Source organism: Oryx dammah, unplaced genomic scaffold, assembly GCF_014754425.2.
Source record: "Oryx dammah isolate SB20612 unplaced genomic scaffold, SCBI_Odam_1.1 HiC_scaffold_21, whole genome shotgun sequence".
NCBI lineage: Eukaryota > Metazoa > Chordata > Mammalia > Artiodactyla > Bovidae > Oryx > Oryx dammah.
Window position 1 is genome coordinate 77,486,890 of NW_024070205.1, and position 14,833 is coordinate 77,501,722.

General features: G+C 45.9%; 1 protein-coding gene across 1 annotated transcript; it reads right to left on the reverse strand.

Moving 5' to 3' along the window:
- Positions 1–1,877: 1,877 nt before the first annotated feature.
- Positions 1,878–7,443, reverse strand: LAX1 (lymphocyte transmembrane adaptor 1). Its single transcript, XM_040263049.1, has 4 exons — positions 7,340–7,443; positions 6,594–6,704; positions 5,848–5,933; positions 1,878–3,964 (listed from the first exon to the last, which is right to left on the reverse strand). Exons 2-4 carry the CDS (start codon positions 6,673–6,675, stop codon positions 3,224–3,226), a joined length of 909 nt encoding a protein of 302 aa, XP_040118983.1. The 5' UTR covers positions 6,676–6,704; positions 7,340–7,443; the 3' UTR covers positions 1,878–3,223.
- Between the last annotated feature and the right edge of the window lie 7,390 nt (positions 7,444–14,833).

Sequence of the window (14,833 nt, forward strand, 5' to 3'; positions counted from 1 at the left end):
AAGAAATTAACATTGATACAGTACTATTGACTACAATATGAACTTTCTTCTCTTTTTGTTTTTTTTTTTAACCTTTTTCCCCACTAATGTCCTTTTCATGTACTACAATCCAATCCAAGGCATCACGTATTTAGTCATCACACCTTCTTAGTCTCTGCCAGTCTGACAGTTTCTCCGGTCTTCCTTTGTCTTTCATGTCTTTAGCACTTTAAAGAGTTCTGGTCAGGTATTTGTTGAATGTCATTCAATCTGAGTTTTCTGATGCTTCTCACGAAAAGACTGGGGTTGTGGCTTTTAGGGAAGAATATCACGGAGGTGAAGCACCCTTGTCCTTGGTCATAGAGCAGCATGACTTTTGTGTATGTATTTATGACTGTGCTGGGTCTTCGTTGCTGTGGGTGGGCTTTCTCTGGGGTGGCACGTGAGGGCTGCTCTTGAGCTGCATTGCTCAGCTTTCTCACTGCGGTGGCCTCCCTTGTTGCAGAGCACGCGCACTGGGCATGAGGCATCAGTGGTTCTGCACGCAGGCCCCGTAGTTATGGCTCACAGGCTTGGATGCCTTTGGCATGTGGACCCTTCCTGGACCAGGGGTCGAACTCTTGTCCCCTGCATTGGCAGGCGGATTCTTAGCCACTGGACCACCAGGGAAGTCCACAACATAGCTTACCAATGGTGAGTTGACCTTGATCACGTGGTTAAGATAGTGTCTACCAAGTTTAGAAACCGAGGTCTGAGAGCTGAGTGCACTCATTCCTACTGGAGCGTCACTGATTCTAGACCTTCCAGTGGACAGAGGAAATATACATGTATAATAGCCTACATATACACAGGTTTCTCCTCTGTAGATTTACTATTTTCTCTTTTCCTTAGACAAGAGTCACTAAATCCAGCCCACACCAAAGGCGAAAGGAATTAAGTGCCAAAGGAAGTATCAAATAATTTGTGGATCAAGTTAAAACCATCACAACAGTGAATAAACATTTGAAGGGAGATTCTTTGAAGTTATGAAATTATTTTTCCATAAGGTGCCACCTGCTAATTTTACCATTTATCAGGGTAGGGATTCGTGGATATTTATTTTATCCCTTGAGTTATAAATCTGCATTATAAACGTTTGCTTTTATTGCCTAAATTGCTCTAGTACCTTTGAGAGTGCTCTCAGTTGGCTCCTTCTGACACGCCCTCATCTTTTCTTCTCTCTTCCCCTGACCCCTGTTTCTTTCTTTTCTTTCCTTTTCTACACAGTGCTCAAACTCATCTTGTATTTTCCCTGCCTCAGCTCTAAAACCAGCCATTCCTCCAAGGAGTTCTGCTTCCTTTTATTGGACAATGATATTTGGAAACCAAGATCTGGGAGCTAAGTATTCATTGCAACTGGAGAATCATTGCTTCTAGACCCTCTAGTGGGCAGAGTTAGGAAACACACGTATGTATACTAGGAAATACAGATATGTATACTAGCCTAGGAAATACACATATGAGTGTGCTGTGTGTGCTCAGTTATGTCTTACTCTTTGTGACCCCATGGACTATAGCCCACCAGGCTCCTCTGTGTGTGGAATTTCCCAGGCAAGAATACCGGAGTGGGTTGCCATTTCCTTCTCCACAAGATCATCCCAACCCAGGGATCGTACCTGCGTCTCCTGTGTTGGCAGGCAGATTCTTTACCACTGTGCCGTCTGGGAAGCCTACGTGTACACTCATCTGTATTTCCTTTTCTACTTGCTTATTTATTACTTCTTTCTCTGAGAGTAAGAAACCTGCCTCTCCTTACCCGTATCATATTTACTTATTTGTTCAACTCGAGGATATACTCGGTTTCAAAATTGCTAAACTATATTCCCATGAGACACAAATTTATCAATTACACTGCAGTGTTTGTGTTCAGCTCTTTGTGTCTTTATCTTACATTTTCAAGCAAAATATTGTTTTCCAAAGTTACTTAGGCCAGCTCAATTTTCCCCCACTCCCTTCAGTGAGATTATGTCATACATTTGTAAAACCAATTCAATTTTTACAAAATTTTACAAAATTTTTACAATCTGCATTATATTGTGAGCCCCCCAAACAGCCTGGTGAATTTTTAAAATTTGCATATAATAAAGTCATCCTTTGTGCTGTACGGGCTCTTGTGTGTGTGTTTTGACAAATGCATACAGTCAAGTATCAATCACCTTATAGAAACATTATCCTAAAAATTTCCTTGTACAGCTCCTTTGTTCCCGCTTCCCAAGCCTCTCAACCACTGATCTGTTTTCTGCCTCTACAGTTTTGCTTTTTTCAGAAATGTCATATAAGTAGAACCATACAATATGTAGATTTTTACGTATAGCTTCTTTCACTTAGCAAAATGTGTTTAATATTTGTCCATGTTGTTGCATGAACCTATATACTTCACTCATTTTTACTGTTGAGTGTGGATAAATTCATTGTGTGACTATAGGACAGCTTGTTTACCCACTCACCTGTTGAAAGACTTATTTCCAAGTTTTCACAATCATGAATAAAGCTGCTATAAACAGTCATGTATGAGGTGTTTTTTTTTTTTCTCTTGTGAACACAAACTTTACACTTGGATAAATACCTAATACTGGAATGACTGGGTTATATAATGTGTATGTTAATAAGAAACTGATGAACAATTTTCCAGAGTGAAGCTTATGACTTGCAATCCCCTTAGCAATAATGAGAATTATTATTCTGCGTTTTCTCCAGCGTTTGGTGGTCCACACTCATTCTAGAGTGGAAACTCCCCCTCCCCACCCCACTCCAATTTCTTCATTCCTTTTGGCCTCTGCCTGGATTACCAAATAATCTGTATTCTTGCTTTGCAGCCTGCTGGTATTAGCAAAGCTGATGATTTTAGGCTACATCGTGTTTCCACTGCACACTAAAGGACTCTTCCATTTTTAACCTCCGAACAATTCTGTAAGGTAGTTTCAGCAAACATTCTTAAGTTGGTACGAGAGGTAACAGAACCTTGCTGAGAAGAATTGCTTTCTGGCTTTCTCAAAACTCTGCTTTTGAGAGCCCCTTAGCTCCTTACTCATTTCATCTCCTTAGCCTAACGAAATGAAACCACTGATATACAGGGTCATCAAGGGTGAATCTGGCAGCAGCAACCACTTCATGTGGCCTGCCGGTTGGGTGGCTGGGTCTCAGTTTGTCAGGAAAGAGCCATGGGTCAGGCCGCTGCCCAGCCCCTGGCTCCTGCCTCGGCAGCTCACACGTTCTCATAGTCATGAGAGTCCTCACTTGACGTCTCTTCTGCGTGTTCCCACGGCCCGGTCTCACTGTGGGCAGACGACTGACAGGCCACGTCATCCTTTAAAGCCAGGAAGCTCCCTGACTGCACGGCAGGTAGGATGTGGGTCTCCGGACCATCTGTCCTGCCCTCTACATGGTGTGTGTTTGAGGATGTCGCTTCTTCCTCCTGCTGCTTGTTGCTACTGGGACCTGGTGGTACATTTTCATAATCCCTGCGGAACTGAAACGTTCCCCGGAGCTGCCTCCCTCGGGGGGTCCCGAGATCCAACTCTGCCATGTTGACATAGTCATGCGAGGTCTGAGAAGACCCTTCCCCATCGCTGAGTGGATCGCTGTTCTCAGTTCCCGGAGACCCCAAACTGGTGCAGTCACTGGCGTTCCCACAACCCTCACCTATTTCTTCAGACAGTGCCAGCTCCTTGGTACTTGGGAGGATGAAGAGGTTCCCAGGAGGGTTACTGGCAGAAGCCAAAGTCTCAGCAAGCTCCTCTGCTGTGGGGATATTGACATAGTCTCTCGAATCCTCTGAAGAAGTGCTCGGGTAAGCTCTTGAAGCTCTGACATTGACATAGTGAGGCGAGGGAGCAAGGTTCCCACACATCTGGGGCCGCATGGTATTGTCGTAGATGCCCACCGCATACCCCACGGCGTGAGTCCGGGCTCTGTGCATGTGCGGGGCATCGCCTGCTTGGGAGGGCTGTAAGTAAGAAGAGAAGGCGAGTGACAGGGCAGGAGTAGGAATAAGGACAAGCCCTTTCTTCTCCCTACCCGGTACTGCTCTATCTAACGGCTCCTTCACTCAGCTCGTCGCTGCAGAGAAAACCTCTGAAGCAGGGGTCTCAAATCACAAGGCTTCCGACGCCAGGTTGGGATGAGTGAGGTGGGCTGGGTTTAAGGAAAGCAGCAGTGTAAACGTGACAATAAATTGTAACTAGTTTCTGGCCACACTGTGGGGGCTCAGTGGGGGAAGTATTATGAACTGGAGAAAGCCTGCCACCCCAGAACATATTGCTAGGCCCAGCATCGTGGCTAAAGGTAGAGGCTTAAGTTCAGACTGAGGGTGCAAGTCCTAACCTTACCACTCTGTGCTGAGTTTACACCAGTTACCTAATCTCACTGTGCCTCAGCTTCCTAACTTATAAAATGGGGATAATCATAATAATATCAGTACCACGTGATTTTTGTGAAGAGAAAATGAATTACTACCTGTGAATTGTTTAGCTCCTGGCACAAAGGGGACACTACGAAATGCTTGCTGTTATTAGTATGGGCGCAGCTGACACACAGATCAGCTACAGCCATTTAGGAATGCTGGTCTGATGTTTCTAGAACGTCTGATTTTCAAAAAAGGCTGAATATCTGGACTTCAGTGTGAAATCTCTTAGGCTCTCTTTAAATGTTGGCAACTGGTTCAAAACGTCCTTCAAACAGTATAGAGTACAATCCAAACGTATTTGTAGGTTTAAGTCAGCTTGAGATCTAAACTCTAGGTGCAAAATCCCCTCAGGGCTCAGCTGAATCCGAGAACTAGCTTAGGCAGTGGATTCCCTCCACTCTTCCTTTTATAGCCACGTGGACCTGCTGCCCCAGGAAGTCTTAGAAGCAGGACCAGAGCCTAAGAATGGGACATGCGAGAGGAGGAGGAAGCAAATGTGGCTGCTCTGAGGCGGCCACGTGGTCATCAAACCTGCGCCCCTGGGTAAGGAAAGGCCGGGTAACGAGCCAATCAGCAGCCCTGGGTAAAGAAAGGCTGGGTAACAAGCCAATCAGCAGCCCTGGGTAAAGAAAGGCTGGGTAACAAGCCAATCAGCAGCCCTGGGTAAAGAAAGGCTGGGTAACGAGCAAATCAGCAGCCCTGGGTAAAGAAAGGCTGGGTAACGAGCCAATCAGCAGCAGGGGCAGCATGGCCGTACTCACCCAGGGGATGCCGTAAAACCGAAGAAACAGATTATTTAACAAGCTACCAAGGACTTATCGACAGAAACGAGCGCCCTGGTCTTCAGAACAATCCCTCTGCCCCACACTGCTGTGCGTCTCCTTCTTGGGAGCTGACTTCAGAGCCAGACACAAAGGTATCCCCAACACGCTCAACACTTTTTACACCAGTCGCAGTGCTGAGTGACTTATGAGTATTTCTGCTATGGAGGAAGATGGAAACAATTTGACATAGGCTTGGAAGTAATTCCCAAAGCAGAACTTTAAGGGTGCTTTAAGCACCAACAGCCCTGGAGGAAAATTTATGTACCCTCCCAAGGTAATTACGGTACAGGAGGCAACACTTATTTGGAAAAATGTGTTATCATGTCTTTGTTAAAGCAATACATTTCGGTTCCAACAAGTATCCATGAATACATGTGCCTTGGTGCCTTTCTTAAAATCTCAAGCACTTGGTCCTCTCTTTCTAAATTTTTTGCCTTGGATGGTAGGGCGGTCCTGAGGCTAGTCTTCCCATTTATTAATAGAGCCTGGGGTGCTGTTTATAGTGAAACAAGAAGCAAAACCTAGAACTCTTGCATTTCAGCTCTTCTGCCAGAGACACGTCATTTCTCCCAAAGGGACTGTCGTTAGCTTCATTCTTACCACATGCTCAGAAGGAGGGCTGTCAGAATTCCTGGAGAGGAGGCTTTCGGTGCTGACAATACGGATGCTCCTTGAGGGATGTCTTCCTGAAAGGACAGAGAGCAAACCCTGAGCATAGTCAGCCAGTCCTCCAAGTGCTTCAGCCTGTTCAGTCCTCACATTCTGGGTGAAGTGGACCTGTCTGATATCTGGTATTTGGGGGCCAGTGTTTTGTGGAGAGAGGATCAGGGCTTCAAGGATGATGAGTTGGGAGACCAGGAACACTCCTCAGCTCGCTGAGGACAAAGGACACTAACACAGGACTCGAGGAGGCTGGCTGGGAGGAGTCTTCTCGGGTGAGCCCTCCCTGACTTGAGGCTGGAGGCCATGTTCTCCTGTGAGTCTTTCCCAACCTTAGACATACCCAGCGAACTACATCAAGAAAAACCAAAACTGTAGCTTATGTAATCAAATTATCATGCTGTACTCTGTAAACTCATACAGTGACATATGTCAATCATTTCTCAATGAAGTTGGAGAAAACCCCAAACCACATCCCTGACGCTGATGACTCCCTGCTCCCTCTTCAAGCCCCCAGGCCCCACTGGAGGTGAACCTTGCCACCTGTCTGTCCCGTCCTCTTGCTGGTTCCCTGAAGAGCAGGACGGTAGCATGCTTAGAAAAAGCCGCTTTTGCAGGTGAGACCTATATTCTGGGGGCAGAAGTTCTGTAGGCCTGTATTCCATGGATGAGAAAGAAAAACCTACCCAGCTCTTCTTGTCTTCGGGGCAAGAAGTCATAAATATTTTTGGCTCGCTGTCTGGGTCGAGGCAGAGTCAACAAGGGCATGATGGTAACTGGAAGGTAGGGAACTTGCCCTGCAAGACAATGAGAGACACAGAGGTCATGGCTGGGCTTAGCTGCACAGAACGTGGGGACCCTTGGGGAAGAGACTGCGCCTGAAAATATTCCCCACCCTCACCATGTATTATGAAAAATGTGTTTCCAGACGACCAATGCCTTTGAGCTAGAAGAACAGGGGACTCAGGAGACAGAAGCAGGAAGAAGAAATGGGCACAGGGTACCAGGGCATGGCTTTCAGAATGAAGCTCGACTCAGCATGGAGCTTTCAGAGCCACAGCTTGTGATCCCGACGGAGACAATGACCTGTGTTTACACACAGGTGAGAACAGAGGACTTCTCGGCACAACGGTTTATCTCTGGAGGGCAATGTGTGTGTCTGTGCTCCATCATGTCTGACTCCAGGGGACCCCATGGACTGTTGCCTGCCAGGCCCCATCCATGGGATTTTTCCAGACAAGAATACTGGAATGGGTTGCCATTTCCTCCTCGAGGGGACCTTCCTGACCCAGGGATCTAATCTACGTCTCCTGCCTAGCCTGCATTGGGAGGCCGAGTCTTTACCACTGTGCCATCTGAGAACTGGGCTTTCAATTCCAGACTAGACAATTGATCATAGTGTGTCTCAACTCTGGACAAACAAGGGACTCACGCTTCTTCCGTTTACCGCAGTTCCACAGGATGCAGAAAACTGCCACAACCAGGAGGATGGCAAGGAGAGCTGCAAACCCGGAAAAGATGCTGCTGCTGTGGTCTTCAGTCCTGTGAGGAAACCAAGGGCCGCGATCCAGCCATGGGCCGGGCGGGGGCGGGGGGATGCTTCCTCCAGAGGCGGGACTCGAGCGTTTGGGGTGGGAGCCGCGGGAAGGAAAACTGAGGTGGGATGGGCTGGGTGGTAGAAGAGCGGGTTATCTCCTCACGGAGAGAGGGAAAGAGGATGTGGGAGAAGGGAGCTATCCCTTCTGAATGCTCACTGGATGCCAGTGGTTTGCATTAAAGCTTATTTAATCTGTATAACAATCCCATCTCTCTTTGTGACCAAGGAATCTGAGATTTAGACTCAGTAAGGTAGAGTAGCATAGGGAAGATCACATAGGTAGGAAGGGGCATGATGGAATGTGAATCTAGGTCTGTTTGGGCCCAAAGACTGTTCTTTCTATGGCTTCACACTGTCTTCCAAACTTGTCAAATCCATTTGCTCCTGCTTACCCTGTTCCCTGCCCCTCAGCTTTCTGTCTTGCTTGGAAGAGATTATCCACTCACAATTAAGGAGCAGCTCTGGGACAAGAGTCCAGGTTGCTTGCATTTAATAATCCCTGTAGCATCAGCTTGTGGAGCTGGTCTTCAAGCAGCACTCTGCTCTGCTGTGGAATGTGACCCATGCAAATGCACTGGGTAAGTACTGGGCCATTCGCAATTCCTGGGCAGGGCCAGGGCTACGGCTCTGTTTTGGCTATAGGAAGCAGCCAATTGAGGTTACAGAGTGAATCACTAGCAGACCTGTCCCTCCAAATACTAGAAACCAGGTCATCCTTCAGGGAAGGTTTTTGTCCTTATGAGTTCTAGACTTGTTCACCCAATTTCATACTGGACATTTCCATGTGGTAACCTAATAGACATCTCAAACCAAAAATGTTTAAAACAGAACTCCTGTTCTCCCCCACCCCCCATAAACCTGTTCCTCTGGTGTTTCCTGTCATCTAATGGCTTGGTCAAAAACCTTGGAGCCATTCTTTGTTGGGGGCCAGCGGGAGGAACTCCGCCCACGGCAAAGGTCATGAGGAAGGAGGCTTGGCATACGCAAAGGCGTGATCAAGCCTCAGGAAACCCCCGGTTCCTGAGCATCTACCCCAAAACCAGAGTCTGTTTTCTGTTCTCCCCCATAACCATTTCTCTCGGAGAAGGAGTTAACGTGCAGCTCCAAGGCAATAAAAATTCCTGGGCATGACGAGAGTGTTTCAGCTTACGGACTCCTCTGAAGGTTATCTAGCCCGCCTGTATAGGTTTGTTCGGCCACATGTGATTGTTTACAGCCTCCCAACCTGAGAGGCACGAGATGTTTTAGACTTACTAAAGGCAAATTCTATTGGGGAGTTAGAAATTATTGGTATAGTGGGTTGGTTAGGAATTATATTGGTGAAGGGTTTTTCATTTGTTGTGCCAATAATTGCTGCTAATTCCCTCCCCTGGGTGGGACAAGGATGGCTCAGGTCAAACCTCTCTGCTGACAGACTAGCTTGTGTGACGGGATTATCCATACTCCTGCCACATGATTGTTTACTACCTCTCAACCATAAACAGCACAGAGAGTTGTGGAGTATTTTGAGAGTCTTAATTAGCATAGGGCTTTTTCTTCTAGTTGAGTCAATGATTGCCGCCAGGCCTCCATATCCTTAGGCACCTGGGAATATATTAATCAATGTATTTGGAATATAGAAAAGGAAATATAGTAGTTTTTGATGTTAGCAATACTAGACTTTTTGAGTTAATGGATTTTCTCTTTTGTAATAGATCACTGTGCTTTGTTATAAATCACTGTGTCCTTACTATGTAAAAATGTAACTTTATCACTATCTTAAGACTAGATAGATCTTAAGGGGAGCATTGGTGAAAGGATTTTCATTTGTTGGGCTGATGTTTGCTGCTAAATCTCCATATTCCCTGCCCTTATAATGAATATAACTAACATATAGGAGAAATAAGTATTAACCTTTAAGCATATAGGAGAAATAAGTATTAACCTTTAAGATTAATCATGTTAACCTTGGGTTAAATAAATTCCTTTCTTGATTGTAACTCACTACACCCTCACCCTATAGGAATGCAACTTTATTTGGAGGGTGGTGCCTGGTTTAAGAAAAAACACCTTTGGAAAAAATAAGTTTTTTGGTTATCAGAAAGAAAGGATCATAAAATGTCAGCAGGTCTCACTCATGGCCAGAAGATGATGTAATGTTCCTAAGACCTTTTTTAAATACATTTATGTGAAGCACCTGATTTTGATAAAGGTCAGGACTGCTGACCCCCGCGTGACTCTGTATTCATCCCTATGTGTAACAAAAGGTATATAAGCAAACCCCCAAATAAAGAAATCGGATCAGTTTCTGGAAAGACTGATTCCCCCACGTCGCTTCTTTCTTGCTCCCGTTGCTCTGGCTGAATTCCCATCTGGATTCAGCCTCCTTTTCTCCACTACACTATCTCCTACTACACTATCCGTTTCTAATCTCTCTATATATCTGTAATTAAACATGTATTTTTCCAAGGACGCCGACGCCATCCCCACCTTCGAATTCCCTGGATCCACTGGGGCTGGACCCCAGCAATTCTTGAATGTTTTCTTTTTCACACCCCACTGCTAGTTAACCGGCAGTTTCTATCTGCTCAACTGGGACATTTACCCCAAAGCATCCCCTCTTGCTCCTCCATTGCCACAACCTCGGTCTGAGCCACCATGAGTTCCACACAGACCTTTGCCAGAACCTCTCTAATGAGCTCCTTGCTTTCACTCTTGGCCCCAACACACTATGTTCACACAGGAGCTAGAGTGATCCTCTAAACGGTTAAATCAGATCACATGCCCTCTGCTTGCAGCCCCCCGTGACTTCTCATCACACTTGGGATAGCATCCATCGTCCCTCTTCTCTTCTGCCTTCGTCTGCCTCTGACCTCCTTTCCTGCTATTTTCCTCTGACCTTGATGACCAGGACTCCATGCTGTTTCCAGCAAAGCTCAGTCTTGTCTCAGTCCCGCTGCTCTCTCTCCCGCAGTTCAATCCCCTCATTTAATTTAGGTCTCTTCTGAAATGTCACCTCCTCAGATAGGTCCTCGCTGGTCACACCCTCCTGGGTACTCCCGTCCCCTTACTCTGCCCTGGTTTTTCTTCATAGCTTGTGACTGACTGATGTTACGCTAGCCATGGTTTTGTTCATCTATTTGTATCTGACCCTCCCACTTAACTGTAACCTCCAGGAGGTTGTCCTTGTCTGTCCTATTCACCTTGTGCCTGCAACAGTGCTTGGCACTCAGTAGGAACCTGATGGATATTTGTTAAATTAATGAATGAATAAATTATCAAATGAATGGATATAGAAATAGTATTGGAGGAGTGCTGCAGGATTCTGACACTTTATGAATTCATTCCCCATCAATGACCTTGTCCACCTGCAGGGGACATGTATTTGTTTGTCATGGTAATGACATTTACCTCCCCAAACTACAGTGATTTTTAATTTATTGCTGTTGAGCTGTGCTTTTATCATTGCACTGAAATCAATACCTCTCAGTGTCAAAGTTTCAACTATTGATGGACTGTTTGTTAATATAATATTGAAAGTTTTAACTGTAAGATTTACATCTATGATTAATTCTGTGGGATTTTATGATCTAAGGCTGTATCTTTATCATATCTATGATTCCATTTTTATTCATGGCAAGTGTTTAGGACCTAAAAGCACATCTGTGTAAAAAGTGGGCCGTTTGTTTCCATCAGAGTAGAAACTAGTTTTTGTTTCTGTTTCTTTGAGGAGTGATCCGTGGGACTTGAAAAAGGAAAGCTCAAGGACCGCCATGAGGGCCTCTGAGCATGAGAAACCCAGCCATGCCAGGAAGCCAGCTCTAAGGAAGTGGTGTGTTATCATATTTCCTCTCTTCCCAACAGCTCCTTTCTGTTCACAATACCTATTCCTTTCCTCCCAGCAGTTCTGAGCAAACCTCTCTGAGCCAAGAGTTTAGTGGTCTTAGGAGACGAGAGCCTGGTGAGGGGTGGCAAGGCTGCTGGGGCAGAAGCTTCCCAGGATAGACCAGGACCCTCTTTCTAAATCAGGGGAGGGGAGCGCTCACCGCCCCCGGCACTCACTTGTTCAGGCTGCCGAGGGTTCCCTGCAGAGTGCTGGGCTCTGAGGTTCTCCCTGCGGTCTCCAACTGCGCTGGCATGGTGGCATCCATTATTCTCGACCCTCTCTGGCTTCAGCTTCCCCTCCTCGGCCTTCTCCTAGTTGTCATCAGCTTGCCAGTCGGCCTGCCACTTTTCCTGTCTCTTCCTAAACTGCTGACTCTCAAGAGAAAAGGCAGAATTGGTTTGTGTTTTACATATAATCCCATCTAGTATAAGCATTTTTTTTAGTAAATAAGAATGACAGAAATCCTCCTGGTCTCCATTTTCTGAACATTCCCTAACATACAACTTTTGACTCTCAAATTTTCATCTTCTTAAATCTTTATTTATCAAAATCCATCACAAAAAGTCTATTGGTTTTTACTTCTTCCTTTCTAAAGCTTCCAGTCTTTCTTTCTAGAACTTTCTCTCCCGCAACCAACTCTACCTTGCGTCTATCCCTGAAATGTCAGGCTGACTTGACCCAAAATACAAAACAAGAAGTTTGGCTCTACCTGGTTGTGGCTGCGATGCTGACTGCAGGAGGGGAGAGCTCTTCTGGGTGTGGAGCTCCCCAGCTCGGCTCAGGGGGACGCCAGATGCTCTGCCTTGTGGCGGGGACGTGTGGGGCTCTGAGGGGGAGACGGCCAAGAGGGCAGAGACGGGCTCCTTGAGAAGTTCATCTTCCCCCAACCCCCAAAGCAGAGAGAAGAGAGCAAACACTTTGCCAGAATGGAAACAGATAGTCAGCTACAGGAAGCAATACCACCAACGTGCTAATGAAGTCTGGGGCCCAGGAAATGCTGCTCAGCTCTCAATACGATAGAAGCAAGGGTGCCTGCACCCTGTTCCCTGGGCTGGCTGATGCGCTGTGGTCTGCGGGGAGCATGATTCAAGAAGGGTCAAGGTGATAGGGTGTTTGTGATTGCTCCCCCTGGGTTTCTGTGATACTGAGAGTTTTCTCAGCCTCTGGATTGACAGTGTTTGTTTCAGTGTCTGAGGAACACTGGAAGGTGCTTTTTAGAAACAAATACAGATTTCTGGTGCCTGTGGCTGACTCGTGGGTGCAGGGTGATCCATCGCTGCAGCACTTGTGCTGGGACTGAAAGCGAGAGGGCTTCCCAGACCTGGTGCCAAGAGCAGATGGCATGCGCACGGGGACTCTGGAAGATGGCAGGTGGGAAAGCAGACAGAGCCAAACCTCAGAACCTCGACAGCTGCTTTAAAAAAGTTTTCAAGAACGTCCCCCTGCCTGCGACCATCCCAAGGTCTTCCCTTATGTGATATTATCATCTACACAGCTTGTTTGAGTCAGCCGAGTCTTCCATCCTCTTTTATTTTCTCCTGCCCCCATGCTTGAGGGAAACAGGAGGCTCCCAGGCCTCAGACTGAGCTCTGGGTTTCCCGGCTCTGGCTGCACCCCTGCTCTCCCCATGGTAAACCAATTAAACCAACCACTCAAAACAGAAAACAGGTATCTGAAGTAATTCGTCCTGATAGTAGAGGAAAACTATTCACTCCTGGTGACAGAATATGTGTTTTAAACCTAATTGCTCTGGTGTTGCCTTTAACCACTTTATCAGTGCAAAGATATAGAGGAAAACAACAGAATGCGAAAGACTAGAGATCTCTTCAAGAAAATTAGAGATACCAAGGGAACATTTCATGCAAAGATGGGCTCAATAAAGGACAGAAATGGTAGGGACCTAACAGAAGCAGAAGATATTAAGAAGAGGTGGCAAGAATACACAGAAGAACTGTACAAAAAAGATCTTCATGACCCAGATAATCACGATGGTGTGATCACTCACCTAGAGCCAGACATCCTGGAGTGTGAAGTCATCACTATGAACAAAATAGTGGAGGTGATGGAATTCCAGTTGAGCTATTTCAAATCCTAAAAGATAATGCTATGAAAGTTCTATACTCAATATGCCAGCAAATTTGGAAAACCCAGGAGTGGCCACAGGACTGGAAAAGGCCAGTTTTCATTCCAATCCCAAAGGAAGGCAATGCCAAAGAATGCTCAAACTACCGCACCATTGCACTCATCTCACACGCTAATGAAGTAATACTCAAAATTCTCCAAGCTAGACTTCAACAATACGTGAACCGTGAACTTCCAGATGTTCAAGCTGGATTTAGAAAAGGCAGAGGAACCAGAGATCAAATCGCCAACATCTGCTGGATCATAGAAAAAACAAGAGAGTTCCAGAAAAATATCTACTTCTGCTTTACTGACTATGCCAAAGCCTTTCACTATGTGAATCACAACAAACAGTGGAAAATTCTTAGATAGGAATACCAGATCACCTTACCTGCCTCCTGAGAAATCTGTATGCAGGTCAAGAAGCAACAATTAGAACAGGACATGGAACAATGGACTGGTTCCAAATTGGGAAAGGAGTATATCAAGGCTGTATGTTGTCACCCTGCTTATTTAACTTCTATGCAGAGTACATCATGCTAAATGCCGGGCTGGATGAAGCACAAGCTGGAATCAAGATTGCTGGGAGAAATGTCAATAACCTCAGATACACCACCCTTATGGCAGAAAGTAAAGAAGAACTAAAGAGCCTCTTAATGAAAGTGAAAGAGGAGAGTGAAAAAGCTGGCTTAAAACTCAACATTCAAAAAACTAAGATCATGGCATATGGTTCCATCATTTCATGGCAAATAGATGGGGAAACAGTGGAAATAGTGAGAGACTTTATTTTCTTGGGCTCCAGACTCACTGTGGACAGTAACTGCAGCCATGAAATTAAAAAGACTCTTGCTCCTTGGAAGAGAAGCTATGACCAACCTAGACAGCATATTAAAAAGCAGAATTACTCTGCTGACAAAGGTCCGTATAGTCAAAGGTATGTTTTTCCAGTAGTCATGTGTGGATGTGAGAGTTGGACTATAAAGAAAGCTGAGCGCCGAAGAACTGATGCTTTTGAACTGTGGTGCTGGAGAAGACACTTGAGAGTCCCTTGGACTGCAAGGAGATCAAACCAGTACATCCTAAAAGAAATCAGTCCTGAATATTCATTGGAAGGACTGATGCTGAAGCTGAAACTCCAATACTTTGGCCACCTGATGTGAAGAACTGACTTACTGGAAAAGACGCTGATGCTGGAAAGATTGAAGGCAGGAGGAGAAGGGATGACAGAGGATGAGATGGTTCGAAGGCATCACCGACTCAATGGAGATGAGTTTGAGTAAGCTCTGGGAGTTGGTGATGGACAGGGAAGCCCGGAGTGCTGCAGACCATGGGCTCCCAAAAAG

Bases quoted from the DNA above. Each gene is read 5' to 3' on its own strand.
- LAX1 (XM_040263049.1), bottom strand. From the start codon at position 6,675: ATGCCCTTGTTGACTCTGCCTCGACCCAGACAGCGAGCCAAAAATATT. The intron at 5,934-6,593 runs GTAGGTTTTTCT...CTGTCCTTTCAG, and splicing joins CCGAAGACAAGAAGAGCTGG to GAAGACATCCCTCAAGGAGC. The intron at 3,965-5,847 runs GTAAGAATGAAG...TCTTACTTACAG, and splicing joins GCCCTCCTTCTGAGCATGTG to CCCTCCCAAGCAGGCGATGC.